The 15,933-nt window shown below is 37.4% G+C and overlaps 2 protein-coding genes across 2 annotated transcripts in view; both read left to right on the top strand.

Moving 5' to 3' along the window:
- LOC121862480 (unconventional myosin ID-like) overlaps window positions 1-10,554 on the top strand; it is a 44,868-nt gene extending 34,314 nt beyond the window's left edge. Inside the window, exons 19-21 of the mRNA XM_042360783.1 lie at window positions 2,397-2,545; window positions 2,838-2,954; window positions 7,466-10,554. Of these exons, the coding sequence (XP_042216717.1) occupies window positions 2,397-2,545; window positions 2,838-2,954; window positions 7,466-7,733 (534 nt within the window). The 3' untranslated portion in view covers window positions 7,734-10,554. The remainder of the gene's footprint in view (window positions 1-2,396; window positions 2,546-2,837; window positions 2,955-7,465) is intronic.
- Window positions 7,864-15,933, top strand: part of LOC121862378 (ribosomal large subunit pseudouridine synthase B-like) — a 10,054-nt gene continuing 1,984 nt past the window's right edge. Inside the window, exon 1 of the mRNA XM_042360638.1 lies at window positions 7,864-7,896. Coding sequence (XP_042216572.1) covers window positions 7,864-7,896 — 33 coding nt within the window. The remainder of the gene's footprint in view (window positions 7,897-15,933) is intronic.

The following is a 15,933-nucleotide window of genomic DNA, read 5'->3' as shown; positions in this document are numbered from 1 at the left end:
GTTCTGTTCCTGAGGACGTTCTTTAGTCGGATTTTTACGTAAGTCGGAACACATGCTATGTGCATACTGTACTTACAGAACAATGTTTAAAATTCCACTACTATATCCTAAGTCCTTATAAAAATCTAAAATCACTTAATTTAAGAAAACAAAAGAAATAGAATGACAAAATATAGTAAATGGAAGTAAAAAAATAAGTCATCAGGTAAATTAAATATGTAAATTTAAAGTTTAATCCCGTTCATATCAGCGGGCATTTGTAAATCGGGAGCCCCCTTGTATATGTGTAATAATTCAAGTACTGTAGTTGATATTTGGGTCAAATGCAAGGACTTTACTGTATCTGTAGGGTGTTAAACTCTGTAACAGCCCAAGGAGGACTGTTGTTTGATTGAACTTGTGCCTACAGAGGAATAAGTTCAGTTGATTTGTATTGAACGAAAATGGTGAGGGTGGATGTGTAATGTGGCACGAAAGACAGGAGGTCCTTTTCAGAGCTAAGAGGGTGGCTGGGTATGGAAAGTATTGGTGAAGTTTTGTGTAGAGGCAGGCTGAGATGGTCAAGAGCTGCCTGAGCCAAAATGTGAATGGGGGGAGAGCCAGGGGCAGGCCGAGAATGAGATGGGGAAAGGTTGTAAGAAATGACATTAAGGGTTAAGAGACTGCAAGAAATCATGTACAGTATCAAAGAGAGCTGCCATCTGGTAATTGCAGCTAACCCCTGCAAGTGTGGAAAATGACAGGAAAGCATTGATGTTGAGTACTGTAGGAATGCTCTTCTTTTATTCAATAGTCTGTTCAGCCAAACTTCCTAAGGTTAGGGATTGTGTGTAGTAATTAGGAAGAAATATTTTAGTGAAATTTGGTAGATACTGGTACTTCAAGGACAGATTATATATACAGTCATCCCTTGGTTATCAGGCCTAATTGGGACCACACTGAGTGCGTGATAACGAAAAACTCGATAACGAAAGTACAGAACCTATGGGATTTATTCTAATTGGTTCCAGGCACCCAAGACCCAACCCTAATTTTCCCATTTTACGACCATTTAGACCAGGGCTGTTAAACTCATGGCCCGCGGGCCAAATATGGTCCTTGGGATGGTCGAGTATGGCCCGCGGGGTGACGGTAAAATTTATCATCCCGTGAAATTATGAAAGAAATAGATATATTCATGTTTATTTAGTAAAATGAATTTTACATACTGGGTACTTAAGATCAGACAAACCCAAATGAGGTATTCCTGGTAAGCCAGGTAAGGCAATGTGTGAATCTGTAAACTTCAATCCTGCAAATATGTGATATAGCACTTGTGTTGACCCTGAAGAGGGTAACTATAATAAGAATTGGCCCTCGAAAGGTTTGACACCACTGATTTAGACCCATTAAATATATAGATAAGATTATGGTAAGTATTAGAAAAACACATAGGTATGGCTAGGTTTATTACAAAGTGATGAAAAGGGTACGCTCAATACTGTACTCCACAAAACATGTAACAATGAGGAGTCCGTTTTCTCATTGCTTCAGGACACCCGAGTCCTCCGTTTTCTCTCAATCTTAGAGTGCACCCGAGACTTCGTTATTCCTTAGTAATGACACAGAATTCGAAATTGCAACTGGGGTTGCAATTGTTGAGGCAACTTAGATATGTCTGATTACAGCAAATGTGTTATTCTCAATTTGTAGGTGAAAGATTTTATCCTCAATAGATGTAGGTGAAGCAAATGGGTAAAAACACCTGGAGGCAACTGCGTGATAACGAAATTCTCGGCTTGAAAAATGCGCTATAACAGCAGGTGTGCAGATTTTGATGGAGGTGTGATAACGAAAACCTCGATAACCAACGGATGACTGCACACACACACACACACACACACACACACACACATACACACACAGAGTGGTCCTTTGGTTAACGAACACAATTCGTTCCACAGAGTCGTTCGTTAAACGAAAATTTTGTTAAATGAATCTATTATTTCAATGGTATATTGGGTAATTCGTTCCAACTCACAGAAAAGGTACATACAAAATAATGTACAGTATACCGGTAATAGAATTAACAAAACATTAAATATATACTAAATACAGTACTGTATACTGTACTGTACAGTATACTGTACAATAATAAATAAAAAACAATACAATACTGTATTTTAACTTACTTTGAGGTGTGTACGTCGTATTACCAGCAGCTTTGTTTACATATCAACCAGCTGATTGCCTCTGTGGTGTTGCATCATGCCGTGATCTTATATTTTTTTCTTAATTCTTTATATCTTGACTGTAGGAAATTGTTCATGAGTTACTGATAACTCTTATAATTTTTTAGCTTTCCTGTTCATGATATTTAATTCTAATTTTTATGTAAATGGTTTATTTTAACCCAGGTGAGTGGAGTAAGTGTCAGTCCAGGTCAAGACCAATTAGTAATCATCCATTTGAGAGGTGGCAATGACCTAGTGATTTCTTTGTCATCACAAGCAAATGCCAACCGTGTTGGAGAACTAACAGGACTATTGCTCCGGCAGTATCAGCTGTGAGTAACTTTCTTCAGCAAACTTTTCTAGGTTTATGATTGTGACTCGATGTTTTAATTTACTGTACCCTTCTTAAAATAATCCAAGGTGGTTTGGATATAAATAGAGATTAGATAATAACAAGTTTCAAACCTTTCAAATCTGTTTCTTGTTGAAATAGAAATTTAACACTTTTTATATTAATAGACATAATGTGTACAAAAGATTTTAAAGATTTATGATCACTGATTAAACTAATGCTCTTTTGTTATAAACATCCCATTTTCACCTGTATTCATTTTCCACCAACAGTCTCAATCGCTCAGACCTCCGAGTGGTTGTAGGGTCAAGTCTCCAGTGCATGCTTGGTAGCAAATCTCGAATGGTGACTGTCGAGGAGAGCAATGTTGGATCTTTTGCAGCATTTAGGTAAATACACAATATTTTCTTTTGTTAAATGAGATAGAAGCAGAAACATTATACCTGTATTTGGGTTTATTAAGTACATATATGGGATCCTTATCTGGGAAGCTTGGGACCTGAGGATGACTTGATTCAGGGTTTTTCTACATTTTAGAGCAGAGGTCCTAGATTATACAGTCCAGTCCATTTATAATCCACACAGACTGGAACCTTCAAAATTCCTAACCAGCAACTTCGCTGGGTTCATCCTTCCCCCATCTCCTGAAACATACAAGCCAGGCAATTAATCAGTGGTCAGCTAAGGTGTAAAGTTAACCCTTACTTCCGAACATGTTAGTATGTGCGTTGAGGACAACCAATACTGAGATTTTAATAAAAAATTTAACACAATCAAGAAAATTAATTAATAAAAATGTGAAAATTCAGTGACTGTTAGAACACTTAATTACCAGAATTTCAAGTTTATGAACACAGCGCCTTAATCTGCACATTGAGGAGTACAGTATAGTCTGGATTTACGCGGTTTTTGTTTACATGTTTGGTCATTTACGCGGTGCTCTTGCCAGAATGAAATGTTTTAATTACGCGGTAAATTTGGTCATTTACGTGGCGAGCGACTGGAGAGGTCCAGACCGCCGCGCCATTTTTTTCTCACACGGTCCATTCTTGACCTTACGCGGGAAGCGGCGCGGTGAGTGGTGCGCATTAGGTCGCTCTTACGTTATCGCTGACATCATATGACGTATTGGACTGTGATTGGGCCACGCATCCTTATTACCCACGCATTCCCTCCGCCGCTAGCTGTGATTGGTCTAATGTAATATGACGTGCCCTGCCACCAGAGAGAGTAGAAGTCGCTGACCTAGCCGGGACTGTCTCATTGTTCTCAGTTCTTCGCGTATACAGTTCTCTCTTGTGCACGCTATTCCCCTCATAATGGCCTCCGCTGGACCCCCACCACCCCAGAAAAACCTTGAACCTGGACCAAGCCATGAAAATGTGAAGGAAATCATCGAGTTGGGGGAGAAAATTAAGCTCATCCTTGACAAAGACACAGTCAAGCATCGGTATGAAGTGTCTAATACAGTGGTCCCTCGGTTAACCCAGCAGGTTGCTCGTTAACCGAAAATCTCGTTAACCGAAACCATTGTTTCAATGGGTTTTTCGGTAATTGGTTCCAGCTCACCGAAAATTGCCTAAATTCAACAAAAAAGGTAGAAAAGTTCACTTACTTTGAGGTGTGTATGTAGAAGGCTCCTGGATGATGATGTGAATTTGAAGTGGGAGGTGGAAGAGGAGAAGGGAGAAGAGAAGGAAGTGGAGGTGGAGGAGAAGCATTTTACTGCTTCTTGGAAGGTGAGTCACTTTCCATGAAAATGTCAGGAACCTCTGGACTGACAGATTCTCCACCATGAACATCCTCTCTCCTTGAAGTGGAAGGCTGAGGGATAGCATCTTGTTCCCTCTGCCTTTTACTGAAGAAAGTGTCAATTGTGGTCTGTGGGGCATCTCTCCTCCTCACCATTAACTTATGTTTAAAGAAGGAGACCACTGAGTCCTCAACATGATACAAAGTTAGTTCAGTTTTTTCCACATCTGGGTGCTTTGAAGCCAGTTCCCTGAACTTCTCCCAGTAGTAAATCACATCTTTCAACTGTTTAGCTGACATATGGTCATCACTTTCAATTTCCTCCTCACCACTTTCAGCCTCTACCTGTAACATCTCATCCAGTTGCTTCAAGTCATCAGGAGTAAGTTCCTCCTCATGAGACATCACAAGCTCTTCCACATCCTCCTCCTCCACTTCAAGGCCCAATGACTGACCAATGGACACAATCTCCTGGTCCAACTCTGTTTCTTCCTCAAATCCCTCAAAATCATGGACTACTGATGGCCACAGTGCTTTCCATGAAGAATTGAGGGATCTAGTGGAGACTTCTTGCCATGATGACACAATCAATTTTACAGCCTCCAGGATGTTGAATTGTGTCTTCCAGAACTGTTTCAGTGTTAGTTTAAGATCATTGGAAGTTGCCTGATGACACCTCCTAAATATTTTCTTCATGTACAACTTCTTGAAGTTGCTGATCACATTCTGGTCCATTGGCTGTATGATTGATGAAGTGTTTGGAGGCAAAAACAACACTTTCACAAAGTCAAAATGATACTCCAAATTTCTGGCAAGGTCAGGGTCATGACCAGGAGCATTATCCATGAGGAGAAGAGCCTCTAAAGGGAGTTTATAGGTGGTTAGGTGGCTCTTGACAGAAGGGCAAAACACATCAACAGCCCATTCATTAAAGAGCTGTCTTGTCACCCATGCCTTACGGTTGGACTTCCAATAAACACCCTGGGGTTTTCAGGGTGGTAGACAAGCATAGGCTTCAGTCGGAAATCCCCTGAAGCATTGGCACCAAGGAATAGAGTGAGACGGTCTTTCATGGGTTTATGCCCAGGTAAAGAGGCTTCATCTCTGGTGATGAATGTTCTTTTGGGCATCTTTTTCCAGAACAGCCCAGTTTCGTCCACATTGAACACTTGCTGTGGAAGATAATTTTCTTCTTCCATCAGTTCTTTAAATTCAACTAAAAACTTTGCTGCCCCTTCCTTATCAGCACTAGCAGCTTCACCATGCCTAACAACACTGAAAATGTCACTTCTTTTCTTAAATTTTTCGAACCAGCCTTTGCTGGCCCGAAAATCTTCAAATTCTGTGCCTGAAGAACCAGGTTGATCTGTCTTTAAATGTTCGTAAATCTCCCTGGCTCTTTCACAAACGAATTCAGTAGAAACTGAATCACCTTTCATCTGTTTTTTCCTAATGCAGATGAGAAATAACCTCTCAGTTTCTGCAATTAGGGATCTACTTTTAAACACTCTTGTAGATTTGTCTCTCACTTTCACTTCTTTAAATTTGTCTTTCTGTGCAAGAATTGTCGACACAGTTGATGTCAACATGCCATATTCTTTGCTAAGCACATTTGTTCTAATGCCTTGTTCATGTTTTTTTTATGATTTCCTGCTTGGTTTGGATTGAAATAGCTTTTCTTGATCTCTTAGGCCTCATGCTGGATTCAAACAATGTCAACACGTGTTTTTTAAAGTTAAACTTGTTGTAAATAAAGAATATTTTCTTTAAAATAACACTGCACTGCGCTATATATTGTCAATATGTAAAATAAATTTCAAAATGACCAATAATTTGCTTGGAAACACAGAAAAAAGCGTTTAGTTGAAGAGAGTCTCAAGCAAGATGTTACCTCCAGTGAAAACAGAGAGAGACTAACGCTTGTTTGCTGTGTTAAGAGGCTGGATGCCGTGCATTAAACTATTCACTTTACCTTCAATTATGTTCAATAATTGTTAAAATGACTAAAAAATTTAATATTGAACTTTTAAAATTATTGAATAGTATAAACTTCTTGATATTTACTAAAATAGTAAGAAATTTAAGCCCAAGAACCGATTAATGTATTGGCGGACTAATACTAAAGCTGGTTGACCTCCAAGTGCAAGCCAAAACTTGTTGAGGTCGGCTTGTAAGAAACTCGTTAACCGAGGGAGTGCTTGTTAACCGAAGTTAAGAATCTTATGGGAGGTAACTCGTTAACCGAAGCGCTTGTTAACCGAGGGACCACTGTAACCTTCTGTCGAAAGTTATGGACCCGTATATCCAGATTTATCTCGACAACATCAATGCTAGTCGTCAACGTAGAACTGTATTGAGGACTTCCTCGCCCGCAACCCACCACAACCACAGCCAGCCCAAGTCAGTGATAGTGAGGATATGGACTTTGAGGGGTTTGTCTGGGAGGCCCTGCAAACCTCTGCGAGTAGTGAAAGTGATTCACCGGAGGGCAACTAATCTGCCCTCTGCCTCAGAACCAGCCGCCATCCACGTGTGCCAACCCATCTCTTCTACTAACGTAAGTGTTAAAAAACCTAATATTATTGATATTTCTCTTGATTATTAATTGTGTGTGCATACCATCATAAAATTAAGATGTTATTTTTACTACAACATACGTATTGTGTCGGAAAAAGTGGAGTTTGGGGGTCGGCCCAGTCTCTATTTCAATTTATCCCATATGTTCTGTTATTTCATTTACACGTTTCTGGTTTTACGCGGACCTCCACAGGTTCAATTGACCGCGTAAATCCAGACTATACTGTACCTATACAGCACTGAGATTTAGAGGAAAATTAATTTTGAGGGTAAAAATTTTTATTTTCCTCAAAATATCATTAGAGGTTATCCTAGACATGCTAAATCAGAATTGGTCTCAAAACTGATCCCTGTAGGACTCCAAACTGCAAAGGGACAGAGTCTGAAATGGTTCCACCAACCATCTCACATCACACGGACACCAAACAATCAAAGATCCTGAAGCAACAGATGATGATCCACCGTCAAAAGCTGTCCAGTATTTTATACATTTTAATGTAGTCAGTAACTATAACTGTTATACTGAATCCATTTTCTCCATTCCTAGTTGATATTAAATATTTTTTAACAGGAAAGGTTCAAAGCGTGGAGACATGGTATACACTTGGCCCAGCTCTCTGAACAAGGAACTGCCTCCGCCCATCAGGACACACACTAGGCATGCTCCACCGCCACCATCTCGTCCTTCAGGAGCTAATGGTTATGGCAGTGGAAATGGTCATGGCAATGGAAATGTTCGTGGTAATGGGCATATTAAGGATAATGGCTACACAAATACCAACAACTTAAATCAAGGAAATGGAAATAGTAGAGTGTATGCAAATACTGGTAGATATTAGCTAAGTACAGTATGATGCAAGTGGTTGGTGGTTTTGTTCAGAGAAGTAATTGTGAGTGAGAAACAGTTACCTTGATATTAACAGTGGGATTTAACAGTTAGTTACTGGTGATACTGAATGTGTGCCTTACATGAAAGTGTTCTTACACATTGTGTCAGGGCAAGTAAAACTATGGAGTCTGTGCAATTCCAGTATTTCACTATATTTTGTTTTGTGTAAAGTCACATGGGAATGCATTTTTCACTTTCATTGAGTAGGTAGGTTGCAGTTAGTGTCAACATTCATTTCATATATCACTGAAGCCATTTTAAAAAAGTTTCATCTCATTTCTTTGATACCACAATTAGCTTTGTTCCCTTTTTCATGAATGCTTTGAGATTTTACTGAAATATGGGTGACAACCCAAACTATTTTCATAAATTTAGTGCAGTACTTTTAATAAGTTTCTCATATCCATTAATGACAGTATTTCTATGGTTTCACTTGACATTTTTGTAAGGTACATGATATATATCTTTTACAATGCTATACATATCTAATATCATTGTTTTCCTGATTTTATAATTCCTGGTTTAAGAAGGCCTTCCTATTTAGATATAGGATGTAGCTTTTCAAGATACATATAATATTCTTCAAGACTTCAGCCTAGTTGTGTGGGTTTCAAGTCTGATATCAAGTAACATAAAGGCAATGTGAGCTATTGCATTCTGATTCACTCCAAAATATAGTTTATTGTTTTTTTGTTGTGTGTATTTCCATCACAAAGGTCTGCACATCCTAATTTTCACAATATGAATGAATAGCTGGTGCCTTGTTGTTCAACCGTGAATCAACCTGTGGTATGAAGTTAAGAAGAACAACCTCTATTTCTTGTGTTTCTGTTCTATTGGGATGATAAGTTACAAGGCTAAAGCACCTATCAGTGAAAGGAAGAGAGCAGTGGTGAACATGAGGATGATCAGTTGTACAGATTGTGAGAGTTGGATATGGTGTAGCTTCAAATTACATGGTGGATTGACATTTTGTAAATAAAGTAAGTACAGATAATTTAAGGTACTAGAAGGCTGAAATTTTTGCCATGTTTAAGAATTCTTTTGTTGAAACAAATAATTTTGAGATACATGTTAAATGGGAAGGCATGTGTCATTTGATTTTTCCCAGAAGTATAATGGGAGTAATAGTAATTGGGGTAAAAAGAACACTAAGTGCAGTGGCTACTCTATAACGTTCCAAGAAAGGTATATTTTGAAGCCATAATGCTCATTAGTGGAAAATGTAATGTTGGAAGCATTATTTAAACTTTTGTAATTAAATATGACAATCCAATTGAATTGCAGTAACACAGAATACAAAATATGATTTTATTCACTGAACAACAGCCTGTACAATATAGTACAGGTATATAGTATAACAATAGGAAGGTCAATACCTATAAGAATAAATTTTAGTTAGAAATCAAAGTGAGGTTTACAATCGTATCACATCAAGCAAGAACTACAAAATTATTCAGTTGAATGAATTAAGACCTCTGCCACTTGCTGCTAAGAGCATAAATTTTTCTTATCTCATATTTAGAAAAGAAAAATTACATGATGTAGAGCAGATAATTGTCAGAATCATCTAATTTATCAGCAACAGAAAATTTGGGTTAATCAGATTTCAAATAGACAAAAAAGATATTTACTGTAATAACATTGGAACCTTGACCACCACTTCCTCCAAATAGGGCAGTGGCAGTAAGCTGTTGTACTGGTAGTACTTAAGTCATGCATTTCATAATTTAGGAATATCTTGACAGTTTTGAGCATGACCTTGTACTTTTCTATGTAAGCTGTGTTGTATGAGAGTGTACAGACTAGTTGTGCCATTTTATGGGTGAGTAATGAGTGTGCTGAGTGGAATGTGTTTTGTGTATGTATATATATATATATATATATATATATATATATATATATATATATATACAGTATATACTAAGTAGTTTTATGTTCATTGTTTTTCTTGCCACTCTACAAGATACACTTAATTGATGCAGTTTAATCTTGGGAACTTATATCTTTGACCAATACTGTTAATTCTATATCTTGTGTGTCTATTGCTGGCATAATAACAAGCTTTATAATATGAACAAATATTTTTTTTATTAGACCAGTGAAGTATAAGAAACATACTGTTATTACATAGAGTTAAAGTTTTCAGATATATTCCATCTTACTTAAAAAATCATGATGTTTTTTACAGGCAAACTGCTGGTTTGTAAAAGAAGTATTTCAAACAGGTATTAACAAACGAGAACTTTACTTTATGGACACTCGACGATAATTAACTTTTTTACATTTTGATGTTTATATTACAAGTACAGTACAGTACACTTGTACAAAAGGGCCTTGTTTAGGTTACAATTGGCAAGCTGCATCATATTCATTTGATGCTTTACATTTATCAGATGTAACCTCGTCAATGATTGTAAAATACATTTTTTCTTTGGCCAATCAAATACAAGTAGTTGGTTGGTGATACAGGTATGCTTTTATTGTACAATATACAGTATACAAGTATACAAAGTGAATCAATAAGTCAAAAATTAATTGTTTTGTTTATGCTTACTGTACTTTCATACCAAGCAAAACCAGCTATCTAGAGGAAATTGGCCTTGCTTCTCCAGTGCTCCAGATGCTTTCACATGCTGATACTGCAAGGGCATTAAGATCCCTTGACAATTTGCCAACGTGATAATTGAATTATTATGCAATGTAGTTGCAGATTTTGTTGTAATTTTGTATATTATATTGATATTTATGAATAAAACAATGTTCCATTTTGTGATTTGCCTTATTCTTGTTTTTACCTGAAATGGTCATATAAGCACCTTTCTGTATGACTGGCAACAGACTTTATCAAGTTACCCAGTAAAGTATTTTGATAGGTGGATATCTCTCTTATAGCAGCGTGAATCCTGGTAATATTGGCTGGGACGCTGATTCCCTATCAACACTCCCCATCTCCTACACTCTCCTCCCACTCCCTCACTGAGCCAGCTAACTCCTGTGTGCCAAGAAATGTACATTCCCTTTACACGTTTGCCCTTAGGACAATTATTTCCTTTACTTTTTTCACAATTTGTATGTAGGATGGTGTATGCATGTAACGGAGAAAAAATAAATGAAAAAAGATATGCATATCTACCCGAAAATACGGGTTGAAAAACAACCATACTACCTTAGCTTGATGGTTACAGTGATGAGTCTAACTTGGATACAATGCCATAATTAATCACTATTAACACTAATAATAGCATTAAATCCAGTGAAATACAGTAAATCCTCGCTTAACGTCATCCCACTTAACGTTGTTTTGGGACTACGTCGCTAAACTTAAGACAAAAAATTCGTTTAACGTCCGGTGATTCGGTACAATGTCGTTTTGAGTTGTCACAGACTACTTTTTACGGTGCATCACCCTCTCTCATCTGGTCGCACTATGCTCTCTCGGCTCAGTGCGCTGCCCACCTACCTACCCACCCACCTACCCACCCTCATTCCTACCTACCCCCCCCACCCACCTACCTACCTACCTACCCACCCACCCTCCATACCCCCCCACCCACCCACCTACCCCCTCTGACCACCCACCCATCCACCTTCCTACCTACCCACCCACCCCACCCACCACCCACCCACCACCCACCTACCTACCTACCTACCCACCCACCCACATACCTTACCCACCCACCTACCTGCCTAACCACCCACCACATACCTACCCACCACCCTCATTCCTACCCACCCACCCACCACCTACCCACCCACCCAATACCTACCTACCCACCCACCTGCCTACCTACCCACCCACCTACCTACCTACCTACCCACCCACCCACCCATACTTACCCCACCACCTACCTGCCTAACCACCCACCCACACATACCTACCCACCCTCATTCCTACCTCCACCCACCCACCTACCTACCCACCCAAATACCTACCTACCCACCCACCTGCCTACCTACCCACCCACCACCTACCTACCTGTATGTATATTATGTATGTGCTCCATTTATATACATTATTTATTCAGCCTACTAGCAGCATGTGACAATGTATTTACCATGTCCCTAAGCAATTAATGTGCCTGCGACATATGGAAGCTGCTAATGTATCACTTGCCACATGTCACCTAAAAAGTAGATTCACCCCCCAGACAGGTAAGAGCGCCACCTCAGCAGTATCTCTCACCCACCCTCATTCCTCTACCACACACCCCACCCACATACCCACCCACCCACCCTACCACCCACTTTCCTCCTACCCATCACCCCACCCACCCCTTTCTTACCCTACCTACCTGCCACCCACCCACCCACATACCTACCCACACATACCTACCTACCCACCTACCCTATCCACCCACCTACCCAGCCCACCCACATAAATAACTACCCACCCAGCTACCTACATCTGGGGATGCCACCAACCATATAAGGGCCCATTGGGTCTTAACCCCCTGGAATGACCTTGATAGAAATTTCGTTATCTACTTATCATAGAAAACGAAATTTGTATTACAGAAAATGGAAATATCTACTTTCCGGGAAGATGGTTATCTACTTTCCTGAAAAGTAGATTATCTATTTTCGGGAAAGTAAATTATCGACTTTCGGAGAGATTATCGACTTTTGGGAAATATTACCTAATTTTCCGAAGTAGATTATCATAAACAGGAAATTGTATCACAGAAAATGGGAAATATCCTTTCTGGGAAAGTTGGTTATCTACTTATCATAGAAAACGGAAATTTTCATCATAGAAAATGGGAAATATCTACTTTCGAAGTTGGTTATCTACTTTCAGTAGATATCTACTTTCAGGAAAGTAGATTATCGACGTTTTAGGAGTAGATTATCGACTTTTGAAATTTTACCTAATTTTCCGAAGTAGATTATCATAGAAACGGGAAATTTGTATCTGAAAATGGGAAATATATACTTTCTGGGAAAGTTGGTTATCTACTTATCATAGAAAACGAAATTTTTTATCATAGAAATGCGGTATCTACTTTCCGGGAAAGTTGGTTATCTACTTTCCCGAAAGTAGATTATAAGTAGATAACCAACACGAAATAGATATTCCCATTTTCAATTCCGTTTTTGATAATCTACTTCGAAAATTGAAAAATTATCCCCAAAATCCCGAAAATGAATAACTTTCCCAGAAAGTAGATATTTCCCATTTTCTGTGATACAAATTTCCGTTTTCTATATTAATTTATCTACTTTCGATAATTATCTACTTTTCAGGAAAGTAGATTATCGACTTTTTGGGGAGGTAGATTATCGACTTTTGGGGGAAATGTTACCTAAATTTCCGAAGTAGATTATCATAGAAAACGGGAAATTTGTTTCACAGAAAATGGGAAATATCTACTTTCTGGGAAAGTTGGTTATCTACTTCTCATAGAAAACGGGAAATTTTCATCATAGAAAATGGGAAATATCTACTTTCCGGGAAAGTTGGTTATCTACTTTCCCGAAAAGTAGATTATCTACTTTTCAGTAAAGTAGATTATCGACGTTTTGGGGAGGTAGATTATCGACTTTTGGGGGAAATTTTACCTAATTTTCCGAAGTAGATTATCATAGAAAACGGGAAATTTGTATCACAGAAAATGGAAAATATCTATTTTCTGGGAAAGTTGGTTTTCTACTTGTCATAGAAAACGGGAAATTTGTATCATAGAAAATGGGAAATATCTACTTTCCGGGAAAGTTGGTAATCTACTTATCATAGAAAACGGGAAATTTGTATTATGGAAAATGGGAAATATCTACTTTCTGTGAAAGTTGGTTATCTACTTTTCCGAAAAGTAGATTATCTACTTTCCAGGAAAGTAGATTATCGAGTTTTTGGGGAAGTAGATTATCGAATTTTGGGGAAATATTACCTAATTTTCCGAAGTAGATTATCATAGAAAATAGGAAATTTGTATCACAGAAAATGGGAAATATCTACTTTCTGGGAAAGTTGGTTATCTACTTATCATAGAAAACGGGAAAATTGTATCATAGAAAATGGGAAATATCTACTTTCCGGGAAAGTTGGTTATCTACTTTCCCGAAAAGTAGATTATCTACTTTTCAGGAAAGTAGATTATCGACGTTTTGGGGAGGTAGATTATCGACTTTTGGGGGAAATTTTACCTAATTTTCCGAAGTAGATTATCATAGAAAACGGGAAATTTGTATCACAGAAAATGGAAAATATCTATTTTCTGGGAAAGTTGGTTATCTACTTTCCCGAAAAGTAGATTATCTACTTTTCAGGAAAGTAGATTATCGACTTTTTGGGGAGGTAGATTATCGACTTTCGGGGGAAATGTTACCTAATTTTCCGAAGTAGATTATCATAGAAAACGGGAAATTTGTATCACAGAAAATGGGAAATATCTACTTTCTGGGAAAGTTGATTATCTACTTATCATAGAAAACTGGAAATTTTTATCATAGAAAATGGGAAATATCTACTTTCCGGGAAAGTTGGTTATCTACTTTCCCGAAAAGTAGATTATCTACTTTTCAGGAAAGTAGATTATCGACTTTTTGGGGAGGTAGATTATCGACTTTTGGGGGAAATGTTACCTAATTTTCCGAAGTAGATTATCATAGAAAACGGGAAATTTATATCACTGAAAATGGGAAATATCTACTTTCTGGGAAAGTTGGTTATCTACTTATCATAGAAAACGGGAAATTTTGATCATAGAAAATGGGTTCTGGGAAAGTTGAGTTATCTACTTATAGTAGAAACTTTTTGAGAAAATATTAACATAGTATGTTGCAAAAGTCGATAATCTACTTCCACGAAGTCGATAATCTACTTTCGAAAAGTAGATTATCTACTCTAGAGAAGAATAACCAACTTTCGGAAGTAAATATTACCCATTTTCTGTGATAAATTTTCCGTTTTAAGATAAATGAATAACCAACTTTCGGAAGTAGATGTTTCCCACTATGATATAACCAACTTTGAAATTTCAATTTATATTTCCCAAATCTTTTTCAGGAAGAAATATTTTACCGTTTTCTCATAGAGAAAGTAGAATGCTTTCATAAAAATATTTCCCAAAGTCAGATAATTACATTCACCAAAAATCAAATATCTACTGCTCCAGAAATCCGGAAATTGTAGAAAGTCAAATATGTGATTTCCTTCACGGAGAATCTACTTTCAGGAAATGTTCCCATTTTCTAGTCTGAATTTCCCGGATAATATGATGAAATAGATAATCTTTCAGAAAGTAAATGTTCCCCAACCTGCAATGAAAAGTGGATGATTCTGAAAGTGATATTTCCATGAAAATTTCCCGTTTTCTAAAATTTTATGTTGAAAATTTCCCACAAAGTCGGATAATTTCCCACAGAAACGTCGATAATCTACTTTCGAAAGTAAGATAATCTACTTTCAGAGAATAGATAACCAGCTTTCCGTAAGTAGATGTTCCCATTTTCTGTGATACAAATTCCAGTTTTCTGATAAATAGATAATAACTTTCCCAGAAGTGAAATATTTCCCATTTTCTTGATACCAAATTTCCCAGTTTCTACCATAATCTACTTTGGAAAATATGTTAACTATTTCCACAAAATAGATAATTTACTTCCCGAAACGTCGATAATCTGCTTTCAGTAGATAATCAAATAGAACTCAAATTTCAATTTTTAACCAAGTATTTCATTTTCTATGATATTCAAATACATATTTCCATTTTTCCTATGATTGAAACCAACTGCAAAGGTCAAATATTTCCCATATTCGTGAACTGAAATTCCTTTTATGATATCTACTTTGAAATATGTTCCCCCAAGAGTGGATAATTTACTTCACAGGCGTCGATAATCTACTTTCCAAGTAGATAATCTACTTTCCAGGAAAGTAGATAACAACTTTTCCCCTATTTTCAGTACATTTGAATAACCAACTTTCAGAAAGTAGAAATATTTCCCATTTTCTATGATACAAATTCCCATTTAATCTACTGGAAAAAATGTTAATATTTCACCAAAAAGTGGATAATTACTTCCACGAAACGTCGATAATCTACTTTCAGTAGATCAACTTTCGGAAGTAGAATTTCGTTTTCTATGATAAACTACTTCAGAAAATTGATGAATATTTAAAGTTGATAATCATCTTCCTAAAAAAA

The sequence above is a fragment of the Homarus americanus genome, unplaced genomic scaffold (assembly GCF_018991925.1).
Source record: "Homarus americanus isolate GMGI-L3 unplaced genomic scaffold, GMGI_Hamer_2.0 scaffold31037, whole genome shotgun sequence".
NCBI lineage: Eukaryota > Metazoa > Arthropoda > Malacostraca > Decapoda > Nephropidae > Homarus > Homarus americanus.
Note: the sequence above shows the minus strand (reverse complement) of the source record. Positions and strands in the feature narration are given on the sequence as shown.